The 12,770-nt window shown below is 35.3% G+C and overlaps 1 protein-coding gene across 1 annotated transcript; it reads right to left on the bottom strand.

The window, feature by feature from the left end:
* Window positions 1-74: 74 nt before the first annotated feature.
* Window positions 75-12,466, bottom strand: LOC123538574 (galactose-3-O-sulfotransferase 4-like). The gene is made up of 5 exons (XM_045322773.2): window positions 12,140-12,466; window positions 11,338-11,455; window positions 6,077-10,737; window positions 5,113-5,230; window positions 75-2,756 (listed from the first exon to the last, which is right to left on the bottom strand). Exons 3-5 carry the CDS (start codon window positions 6,214-6,216, stop codon window positions 1,062-1,064), a joined length of 1,953 nt encoding a protein of 650 aa, XP_045178708.2. The 5' UTR covers window positions 6,217-10,737; window positions 11,338-11,455; window positions 12,140-12,466; the 3' UTR covers window positions 75-1,061.
* Between the last annotated feature and the right edge of the window lie 304 nt (window positions 12,467-12,770).

Genomic DNA, 12,770 nt, shown 5'->3' with positions numbered 1-12,770 from the left:
AAAGCGCCTTTAATGAACGTGTTATTATGAAAAGGGCGCTACATAAATCTGGTATAATAATAATAATGATAATCATAATTTTGTTTGAGTTTTATTAAGGAACACAAATACCAAACTTCAAACTTGCGTTTCTAATAAATGTCAGCAAAATATAAATGCAAATCTTTGACAAATGTGACACAACAGGTCTTATATTTATATTATTAATTATTTAAAGTATGTTTATCAAATTTATTCTTATTCTAAAATATCTCTTATCTTATTAAGTCATTCAGGATTGGAAGATCACAATTTAAAAGTTTCTCCAATAAAAACGTAACTTGTATCAAGTGCTTAGTGTGAACAATGTTAGCGTAAATGAGCAGAATTTATTTAGTCTCATCTGTGTACATACAATACAAGTACATATTATTAATTAACATATTTAAAACATCAGTCCACAGTCATACAATACATTAGAATTATAAGACTTTTGTTATTTCATACTACACTATGTCCATCACTCACATGTACATATAATTATAGTGATAAAACCAAGATGTGTTGCTAATCGTTAATTGAGCCGTGTCATGTGAAAACCAACATAGTGGCTTTGCGACCAGCATGGATCCAGACCAGCCTGCGCATCCGCGCAGTCTGGTCAGGATCCATGCTGTTCGCTAACGGTTTCTCTAATTGCAATAGGCTTTGAAAGCGAACAGCATGGATCCTGACTAGACTGCGTGGATGCGCAGGCTTGTCTGGATCCATGCTGGTCGCAAAGCCACTATATTGGTTATCTCATGGTGCGTCTCAATTAAAAACTAATAAAACTATGACCTAAAATTACATTGAAGCAGATGTTTAAGTCTAAACAAATCCCATTCTTGACTAAAATTGATTAAAAATATCCACACGCAAGGTACTGTTTAGAGTTCACAGGTTCCTCGTATTCGACATGTAATGGTAAATGCGGTCGCACTTTCAATTCTGTTCACGAGGAGGAATTCTCCCTTTAGCAGCGGTTCACATGCAAGGTGTCTGCTATTATATTTGAATGTCAATTCCTAGTGTGAACATTCCTAATAAAATGTTAATATATATCTAATAGCCTCGATAATAGAAAAATTCTCGCCAAACTTTCTGCGTACCAGAAGCTTCAAATGTTGATTTTTCACTACGTTAAACAGGGACATTTCATCCATTGTCAATAATTTACAATCAGATGACGTAACAAAGAACTGTTTGTTCCATTTTGATTTTGAAACGAGAAAATGAGCCTTGCGAGTTTTATCGCCTACTTCTTTACCTTTATCATAAAACAGCAACGGTAACAGGCTTATAAGATCTTGACGGGGCCATTTAAATGATTCTTTGCTTTGTAAATTAGCCAACTCGCGTAATTCTGATGCTTGGCTTTTTGTCATTTCTTTATATGTTATGACTGAATTTATTACTGCGAGTAGTTTCTCAGGTTCTTTCTGTTTAATCTCGGGTTCTTTCCGCGTAATATTTTTAAAAGTTTCCCTTTCCGCCTTTGATGTCATTTGCCGCGTAACTTGTGAAGACATTTTCTCTGAGAATGTATAGTTTGCAAGCATTTCCATTATTGCATATACCGTTTCTTCCATTTCTTCCAGGCAAAATGTCTGCACGTCACGTTGTATTTTCTTGAAATGGCTAACTTCTTCTTTAAATAAGATCTCTTTGTCAATTTGCTTTTCTAAACGGGCTTTAAAAAAGTTATATAAACCATAGTCAAACTTATTTCTCTTTCTAAATGTGATAGTATCATTTGCAGTAATGTTGTATATTTTGGACACATTGCTTTTTGCATCTAACGAAAACGTATTGCTTTGAATGTATAAAATATCCTCTAACGACCAGTTTAAATATCTTTTTAACAACACCAAGGATTCGTCAAATTTTTCGAAAACCATAACAAGATGAAAAATATTTCCCGTCTCGTTAAGAAACTCGTCAAACTGTTCTTGCGATTTATTCTGAGAACTTACTATAGTCCCCAAATTAAAACCAAAGTCATACGCCATTGAGTTGTACGTCATTGACTCAGACATTGTGGTAGCCTCGTTTTGGCGAGGATTTCGTATCAAGTCAGTAATAAATGTTTCATTTGGTAGTTTCGCTAAATACGGATACTTCCACTTGAACTTGTAGTAAAAAGCTGCCGATAAGAACTGATCAAAAGGTTCACGCACAATGGCAATATAAACTGAATCATCATGCAGGAGTCTCGAAACTTTCTTGCTGTTAAAAACCATGTGATTACACAGGATATCAAATTTGTTGTTTTCTCTGGAAGCTTTGTTATTCTGCACTCTATTCTTATGCGTATATTTTCTATTCGGCAGGGGCGGCCAAAGGTCACTAAAGTAAGTCTTTTCCACAGATATATAATGCCTTGGTGTTGGAATCACAAAAGACAAGTTTCTTTTAAGCCCGAATCTCATTATTACATTTTGTACCGTAGTGCTGGCGGCTTTATGAACTTTCAAGAATTCTATATGTGAAACTTCCAGTGAAGCTTTTGACAGACTATTCTCACCCGTTGTGTATGGTATAGAAACATTTTCACTCGGTGCGTCCTTCTCAAAACTCTCTTTTGTTTCGATATGATTGTTTGACAAAATGGTCCTTGTTTTACCAGTGTAGACCGTTTCCATTTCTTTGTTGACAATGTCTGAATAAGTGCGTCGTTCCCCTGAATTAACTGCCACATTCGTTTGTGGAGGAAATGCTCGAGGTTCCTGTTGTTTCTAAGATAGCAAAGATAAAATACGTTTATTTATCATAACTTTTAATTTGCTTATGAACAATCTAAAGTAAATTTTATATATCACTAGTTCACATATCGAGCTATAAACTTTCAATACAGATTACGGGGTGTTAACATTTAAGGAAGTTCTGCACGTATTGCTAAAATACTTTAAAAAATGACGAGTATGTTTTAACTCTGAATTTCAAGGCTACATGATGTACATAGAAAATCCAGCCAATAAAACAATCGTTTGTCTGAATGTTGCTGGAACGATTTCAAAATGCGAACCTTGAAGCAAAGATGTCTAAAGGGAAATCATAACTTCTTTTATACGATTTTCATACACCCGTTTTGAAAAGTCGCGACTTAATATTGAATGGCATTTCCCGTCTGTCCGTCAACATTTTCCGGATTCTAAATCACAAAGCTAAGGGTTTCATACTTTACACAATCTCTTGGGAATATTTGAAGAGAACTGCTACTTTTTTTTAGTCATGTGTCAAAGGTCCTGGTCAAAGTCACCGAGAGACTTTTAAAATGGCTTCCGGACTGTAAGCCATAAAGTCATATCTCGCAGCCTCACACATATTCCCTTTTAAGTTCCGTTATTTGTTTCCAAATACAGACTGCGTAAACTGCTATGCGATTAAGATTTGGTTCATGATACTGGTGTCACATGTGTGTTCCTTCGCCACAGCGGAGCCTTTTCGCATATTACTTTGACAATGAAAGGTGACAGTGCATGTCCTAGTAGATCCTCATGTGTCACGAAGAGACGATATTGTATGTCCTAGATTCTAAAATGAGACATAGTTGAATGACAGCGCATGTCCTAGATTAACATGTGAAGTTGACAGATGGCATCGCATGTCTTTGATACACGAATATTAAATCACCAGCCCGAATGACATGTTATAACATCACATAAGTGGCATCGATAGATCGAATTACATGTCATAAGATCACATATGTAACATCGACAGATATCATTGTATGTTTCTGTGTAATCGAAAGATGACACTGCATGACACAGATTCAGTTATGTGAAATTCACATCATAAATCACGTATATGGACAGATGATATTTCATGTACTTGATTAAGATACGTGAAATGAACATATTGAACTGTATGTCATAGATTCGCATACGCGACATCGACAGAAGGCACTGTGTGACTTTGATTCACATATATGACATCGACAGATGGCATGACATGCCCTAGATTCACATATATGACATCAACAAATGACAATGTCATAGTATAACACATGTTACATTGGCTGATGTTGCATGTCCATGATTCGCACATTTGAAATAAAAAAAAAAAGGCATGACCACAGGTACTCTGTGGCTGGAAATAAAGCTGCTGTGTTGACTACCCACCATAATTTGATCGTTATTTCTCCTATTTGATATTAATTACATTTATAGTCACCAAATAACCCACAACTTTTGAATTAAATGCTTCTTTAAAATATTAAGAATTTGCTGATGATATTAAAAATGACAAGGTAGTCCTGACGCCATTTTTTCAACCAACGGAACAGTTTAAAAGAGCGAGATTCCCGGCATGCGCATGTCTTTTCACTTCCAAGCCGGGCTCAATCTACTCCCGTTGGTTGAAAAAAATGGCATGAGAGCTACCTTGTCATATTTTAATATCACTGGAAAATTTTGGATATTTTTAAGAAAACCCATCTAAATTGAAAGTTGTTAGTTATTTGGTGACTGTGTATGTAAAGAATTTCAATTAGGAGAAATAACTTCAAATCACGGCGGCTAGTCAAAACGGTGGCTGTATTTCCAGCCGCAAGGTACCTGTTGGCATGACATGATTAAGATACACAAATTTGATATCGACAGATGTTTTACATGCATTAATAGGCGGTGTTGTGTACCACATCCCCCGTACTTAGCATATTATTAACCTCTGTTAAAGACTTCCACAATTAGTTGCAATTTTTCGAAAATATTTTCTTGTTAATTTAACATGCATTCTTTAAAATTGCAATCCTTTTAAAAATCGTCTGAAATGCAATGTTATATTAACATATGCTTTTTGAAATATTGTTTCTGCTTATAGGAACAGTACAGAGTAAGTTGAAAAATATAGTTACTGCATTTATTCATTTAAGGTACCCGATCCAAAAATAAGCAAGATCTATATTAAAATGCTATTAAAATATATAAAATATTGATGCCTGGTAAGCTCATATGATTTTTGTATCATTAAATGTGTACTGTCTACTGAAAAAGAATATATGTCACATGACAAAAATTTGTTATAGCGTTTATGTGGCTTTGAACGACATAAATTCAGTGCGACAGTTGAATTTGCATGGCTTATACTCACCACCTCAGTTTTAGTGTACGGCAGTTGACCCTTGTAAGATAACGGTTTTAGCCAGTGTGTAAACTGTAACAAACTCAATAAAGCAACCAGCACGAATACAAGGAAGGCAAACTTCTTTCTGTAAGGAACATCATAATTATTAAGTCTTAAATCCGTTTGATATGATAATCAGAGTTGAATTGTGACTCAGTTAAAGCTTACGATTGAAACTGTCTGCTGTCTTTAAATTTGCCTTTATGCTAGGCCAAACTAGTGAGTGAACGTAATGATCCCTCAATGAACAAAGGGAAGTCACCATAAATTGCAAATTTATGAAATGAGCCGTGCCATGGGAAAACCAACATAGTGCGTTTGCGACCAACATGGACCAGAGCAGCCTGCGCATCCGCGCAGTCTGGTCAGGATCCATGCTGTTCGCTTTCAAATACTATTGCAATTAGAGAAACCATTAGCGAACAGCATAAATCCTGACCAGATTGCGCGGATGCGCAGGCTGGTCTGGATCCATGCTGGTCGCAAACGCACTATGTTGGTTTTCTCATGGTGCGGCTCAAATATCTATATTAGACGTGTGTTAAACATTTTCAATGATATAGCATCATAGTATCACGACATATTCGTTCATTTTTAAGTTTTTATTTAATCTGTCGTTATGATAAACAAGGAATCATTAGATTGTTTTGTTGGGTTTAAAGTCACTACGACAAAATTATAGGTCCAGCTTTCTCAAAATGGTGGAAGAAGAATTCAGGTGCCCTATCGGGCATTAAATATTTTAGGCACGAGCGGGCACTTAGGTGTAACCATCAACCTTCTATAAGCCAGCTTGAAAGCTTCCTCATATGAAAGAATTCTCTACCCAAAGCGAAGTGTTGAACCCACAGTGGTGTGGGGCAAGTGATTAAAAGTCAGCGACCACGGACACCCCGAAACATTAAAATGTACATGCCATAGTCCAACTTACCGTTTCATGATAAATCCGATCTTACAATTTCTTTTAAGATTAAAACTGAAATGTTTTGTATCTAACGTATTTGTATTGTTGTTTGTTTTGAGTAGATACGACAACTGAAAAAATGTGGACTGTAGTACGTTTATTAACATTAAATCTTATCGACATAGCAAATCTTTATCTGACCTTGTAATACTGATAAAGCCATGCAAATTTAATTAATGTTGAATCAAAATGTGATTGTACAGTTTCCTGTGCCATTATAGATTGCTACACATAGCGACAAAAGTTCAGTCATTTTTCTTCGATGTAAATCTGTTAATTGATGCTTGTTAAGCTGTTAAGACAATAAGCAAATCTTCCAAAGATGATTTGGCTCTAAATCTCTCTTATTGGATTGCAAAGTTTTATCTGACCTTGATATACTGATAAAGCCATGCAGATTGATCATGGACAATAAGCAAACCGTCCAAAGATGTTTTAGCTCTAAATCTCTCTTATTCCAGCCATGTTATTTTTAAAGTGTATTTTCCCTTCCCATAGGACTTCTCTTTCTCGATATATATGTAAATCTATTTATTGTTTTCATGCGTGTAGCGTGGCATACTCGATTACTCGACTGAGTAACATTTAAAAGCCAAAAATAAAAAAAATAAAGAAAAGGCTAAAAACTCCATACAAGCAATAAAAAAACTGATCAGGAGTGGGTATGGAGGTAGGGACAATGTCATAGCATATGAGTATGCTGTTGTCATGGTCCTTGACTTTGTAATAATTTTTGTGACGGCAGACAGCTGTTGCTCTTTTATCAAAATTTCTATTAAAATTTCTAAATTTTGCCTTTTCTTGCTCCGCTTGCACTTGTTTTTGTAAATACTTATTTAAATCTAAATACATTTATTTTTAAATTCTAAATACATATATGATTTCAGGTGCATATATACCATAGCTGCTATTGACAATAAGAACAATATTCTTTATGGCAATTGTCCATCACTAGTAAACTTTAGAAGGATAAACAACTGTGTTTATAACAATTATCAATTTCCAAGCATTATTTCCTAGTTCGCTACGCTCAAACAAAAATAAATCATCTATCCCATAATCAAAGAGAATCAACGGGAGCAAAACGAACAGATTCATAAATTAACATTTAGGCTTTGTTTCCCGCATTGCCATAGTACAACACTCAACTTCAGTCATATAAACTATCAATTCGGAAAACATACGGCTATGAATATACTTTCCGGATCATTATGCTGCGAGGCATCTACTCAACCCTACTTCACTCCGTCGTGGGAGGGGTAGTAAGAAACCAGGTATCAACGCCAGTCACCTTCTTGTTATGCCCTAACATCCATTTCTCAAACTTTATTGCCGGAAGAATACATCAATCAAAATTATTTAACGTACGAAATAATTATACATCCTACACCTCAATACCTTTAAAATACGAAAATATTTAATTACTAATGTCGTCTACACATTTCCTTTATCATCGTTTAGTGAATTTAGATCTTATATTTCAGCCTAAACATCTGTCACAAGACTTTTGTCTCTGTATCATTATTTACTTGATTTCCAAGAATGTATATATACAATGCACGGAAATTGTAAGTTTTAAAAATCAATGTTCAAGGACGATTGTGATAATAAAATGCAACATGCAGCATGCAAACATGCAACAGATAGCAAACAATAGCTTTCATGACTTGCCTTGATAACTTTCCTTTAACTACAATATTCAAAAGAGAATTTACCGTAGATGCACTTGAAGTATGAAATAAGAATCTGTTGAAATAGCTTCATTATTTTGTCTGTTTTGAAACTGTGCATAAGTCAAAGTTTGGCCTCAGCAGTCTGATCAGTTCATATGCAGTTAAGATTGTAACACGTATTGAATGTTATATTCGGAAGGTCGGTGGTTCTACCCAGGTGCCCGCTAGTGATAAAACTATGCACGGAGGGGCACCTGGGGTCTTCCTCCACTATCAAAACTGGAAAGTCGCCATATGACCTATAATTGTGTCGGTGCGACGTTAAATCAGACAAAATAAATAAATGAAATTCAATGCTATTTTCTGTGCGTTCACACGGGTATAAACCACTTTGGGACTTCTTGCAAATTCATGCATCGCTGTACGTATTCTAGTTAGTTTAAACATATTTGAGCCGCGCCATGAGAAAACCAACATAGTGGGTTTGCGACCAGCATGGATCCAGACCAGCTTGCGCATCCGCGCAGACTGGTCAGGACCCATGCTGTTCGCTTTCAAAGCCTATTGTAATAGAGAAACTGTTAGCGAAGAGCATGGATTCTGACCAGACTGCGCGGAGCGCAGGCTGGTCGGGATCCATGCTGGTCGCAAAGCCACTATGTTGGTTTTCCAATGGCGCGGCTCATTTTATTCCCAGTAATACATGCACAAATTAAATACATACATCATAGTTTGTACATGATAGCAGGAAAGGATAAGAATGAAAGACTCATAGTCTTATAGAATTCTTTATCCTTCTAGTTAGGCAAGTTGGCATTCTTCGGTAAAGTTTTATCTACAATTTAAGGCAAATAGTGCACAGGCAGACCTTTTTCATTCCACTAAACAAAACGATGTTTCATTTTTCTGTTAACCTATATTTTCTCCACCAGTTCATCTGCTGTCATAGATTTTCTGTGCTCATAGCGTTTTGACTTTCTTTTTTTGTTCATGCTTCCTTCATCTGTCGGAACAACTTTGAATATATGTACTCTGGAAGTTCTTGAAACGGACTGTCCTCAAGGTTCATAGCAGAATATCACATCACAAAATACCCAAGAGTAAACCCTTATAGGTTCAAAAGTTCTTTGAGCCATGGAAATCAGTCCAATAGAAGTCAGTAAAGTGGCAGCGTGCGGTTTATTTGATTTAACGTGAAAGGTGTTTGCCTTTGCTAAGTCTTTGCTAAATTCTTGGCATGTAACAATATATAAACTTTGTTTTCTCCATAGTACGTGGTGCAATACGGACACAAACCTACCCAAGCGATAATTCACGAGAATCATATTTGCTACAGGTTTTTTCGAGCTGAGAGTATTTCTAGTGAAATGTAAATATATATTTTACAGCCTCGATAACAGAAAAATTATCGCCAAACATTCTGCGTACCAGAAGTTTCAAATGCTGTTTCTTCACTACCCGAAACAAGGGCAATTCATCCAAGGTCATTAATTCGCAATCGGAGGACGTAACAAAGAATTGTTTATTCCATTTTGATTTTGAAATCAGCCTGTCTGATTTAAGACCTTTTGTTTCTACACGCTTTTTGGGTTTATTATAAAATAGCATGGGTAAAATTGCTCTCAGGTCCTTTATAGACCATTTCAATGTCTCCTGTAAATTAGCCAACTCGCGTAGTTCCGATTCTTGCATTTCTGTCACTTCTTTATCTGTTATGGTTGAATTAATTACTTCTAGTAGTTTCTTGGTTTGATTTATTTCTTTAGGCGTTTCTTTTTCCAATGCAGTAATCTTCTCTGTAGCATTCGCAGATGTTTCCTGTGAGAATGTATCATTTTTTGGCAAGTCCGATTTTGTGTCTGCCTCATCTGTTGTTTCCTTCATACAAAAATTCTGTACGTCTTTTAGTATTAATTTGAAATGATGGACTTCTTCATTGAATAAGTCTTCTTCGGCAATTTGTTTCTCTAAACGAACTTTAAAAAACTCATATAAACCATAGTCAAACTTATTCCTTTCTTTAAAGATAACACTATCATTTGCTGTTATTTCGGATATTTGTGACATATTGTTCTTTACACCTAAAGAAAATGCATTACTTTTCGTGTATAAAATATCAGCCAAAGTCCAATTTAAATATCTTTTCATCAATACCAGCGATTCGTCAAACTTTTCAAAAACCATAACAAGATGAAAAATATTTGCTGTGTCATTGAGAAACTCGTCAAACATGTCTTGTGATATCTTTTCGGCGTCTTTTATAGTTCCAAATTTTAAACCAAAGTCATACGCCATTGAGTTGTACGTCATTGACTCAGACATTGTGGTAGCCTCGTTTTGGCGAGGATTTCGTATTAAGTCAGTAACAAATGTTTCATTTGGTAATTTCGCCAGATACGGATACTTCCACTTGAACTTGTAGTAAAAAGCTGCCGATAAGAACTGATCAAAAGGTTCACGCACAATGGCAATATAAACTGAGTCATTATAAAGGAGTCTCGAAACTTTCTTGCTATTAAAAACCATGTGATTACAAAGAATATCATATTTGTTACTAAAATCCTTATCTGCATTATTACGAAATGCACTGCTCGCTTTTGGCAAAGGAGGCCAAAGATCGCTAAAATAAGTCCTCTGCTTAGATATATAATGAACTGGAGTAGGAATCACAAAGGATAAGTTCCTTTTGAGCCCAAAGCGCATCATTATATTTTGTAATGTAGAACTTGCTGCTTTGTGAACTTTTAAGAATTCTATATGAGTAACTTCACTTCTATGAGATCGACTATCTGCATCCATGTTCACAGTGTTATGTTCAAGACTAGCTTTGTTTCCGTTATTTCCTTTTGACCTTGTAGTTCTTATTTCATCTTCATAAGTCTTGATTTCTTTTTCTTTGAAACCAATTAAATGGGCATTTTGTTCTCCATTATGTGCCGGTGGATATCTAGATATCTGTAAAAGAGTATTTGCTGATTAGTCAAATGATAGGAAAAACATTGCAGCTGTGCTCGCAATACACGTGTTATCTATAATTTAGATGCATCAATCATTTACGATAAACTTTACTTAAAACTTTAAGGTCATGGACACGTAACGACAATTTCCGTACGAAAGTTCACATTGTGTGGGCTATGTTGCCATTTCCATTTTGTACCTATATACATTGATATTGAATATGCCCTATAGAAGCTCGTTACTGTGACCGACAGCTGATGTTCCATCAGCTATACTGACTTCTATACCTACAGCCACTGACGTTGCATATCGTATATTAATTAACGTTTAACTACGACGGTTATGTAACTTGACTTTGCATGAGCTTTACTATCATCATTGATATTGCATTATCTAGGTAAACCTTAGGTAAACGTGCTGTTACGATAGAGTACTAACTTGACATTGTTTTACTATCATCATTGATATCGCATACATGTGCTATACAAACGTGTTGTTACGACAGTTGAGATTGCATGTCTTATAAAAGCTTGTTAAGTACTACGTCATGTGTTACGGTGTGTCCTACAGTCACGAATTTGATATGACTTTACTAACCTCTTTCAACTGAGTGTACTTTAGATGAATCCTGCTATCAACCGGTGTGTGCAAGCTTGTAGTTAGAAGATAAAGCAAACATGCAACCACAAACAATACCGGTAACATAAACTTCTTCCTGTAAAAATATACTTTAGTAATATATATTTTAATTTTACAGAAAAAGCGTAAGAATGCATTTATATATGTACTTATAAATAATTGAAATTGAGAAAGTTCATGTAAGCAGTATTCTGAGGGAGTTTTATAGGCTCTATTTACAGCAAACTCATTCAGAGTACGTATTTAAGGAATTCGTTTTGGCTTATATCAAAACACTATCTCTTAAATATGACTTTTATTAATCATATCACATAGACGTTTCTGTCCAGTATTTCATTAACCTATTTGTTACTCTATCTTCAGAAAGTTTCAAGAAAACCTGATAATTCATTACAACTATTAACTTAAAAGTTAAACCCTTGGTAGTTTCATTGAGCACACCTTAAGAAGTCAGTGACACACGCCGTAAAGCAAGTCATGGATCACATGGACTTTTCATGCTCACTATATGAGCCGTGCCATGAGAAATCCAACATAGTGGGTTTACGACCAGCATGATTTCAGAGCCTACAGCAATTAGAGAAACTGTTAGCGAACAGCATGGATCCTGACCAGACTGCGCGGATGCGCAGGCTGGTCTGGATCCATGCTGGTCGCAAACCCACTATGTTGGTTTTCTCATGGCACGGTTCAATTATGTATATAAACAGTGTTGTGTCCATTATTTATGCCCAACTCTTAATATTTGTAATTTACTTACAGGTTCATGATAAATCCAAATATACACGTTTAAGAAAACTATTCAAACTAAACTTTAATTAGACTGCACCCTTAGTAGATTCACTGAGCACACCGTGAGCAGTCAGTGACATATACCGTAAATTAAGTTATGGATCACATGGACTTTTCATGTTTACAGTATATATGTAAGCACTGCCGAATAAAGTGTTAGTTGTTATTTTCCCACATATTGTGTTCGTTATCTGTGCATAAACTATTAACATTTTTAATTTACTTCCAGGTTCAAGATAATGTTAACATTTAACAAAACTTTTCAAACAAAACTTTTGTTAGACTGCGAAGGATGTCTTTAATCTTATCTGTGTAAATAGTTTGTACAGATATACACTCAGTTCCAAAAGAAAGTGTGCACTTAGTTTTCTGTTATTTTTTCTCGGTCATTTTCATGAAAACTTATAATGTTTGGTACCAAAATTTAAATCAGTTCGTAAACAAATTGGTGTGCATTTTAGATTTTGAGTTATACCTGAGAGTTAGTGTATGAAAAAATGAAACAAAAACGTCGGGGAATTTTTTGAAATATTTAAACTTAAAAAGTGCACACTTTCTTTTGGAACTGAGTATAAATATTTGAATAACAGATAACTCTT

This window comes from Mercenaria mercenaria, chromosome 18, assembly GCF_021730395.1.
Source record: "Mercenaria mercenaria strain notata chromosome 18, MADL_Memer_1, whole genome shotgun sequence".
Classification (NCBI taxonomy): domain Eukaryota; kingdom Metazoa; phylum Mollusca; class Bivalvia; order Venerida; family Veneridae; genus Mercenaria; species Mercenaria mercenaria.
The sequence above is the reverse complement of the archived record's forward strand: the minus strand, read 5'-3'. Positions and strand labels throughout refer to the sequence as shown.

What these genes read in the sequence shown, in the direction of transcription:
- LOC123538574 (XM_045322773.2), bottom strand. Translation starts at nt 6,216, where the DNA reads ATGTTAATAAACGTACTACAGTCCACATTTTTTCAGTTGTCGTATCTA. An exon ending in ATCGGATTTATCATGAAACG is followed by an intron (nt 5,231 to 6,076) that starts GTAAGTTGGACT and finishes TGTTCCTTACAG; the next exon opens with AAAGAAGTTTGCCTTCCTTG. An exon ending in CGTACACTAAAACTGAGGTG is followed by an intron (nt 2,757 to 5,112) that starts GTGAGTATAAGC and finishes TTGCTATCTTAG; the next exon opens with AAACAACAGGAACCTCGAGC.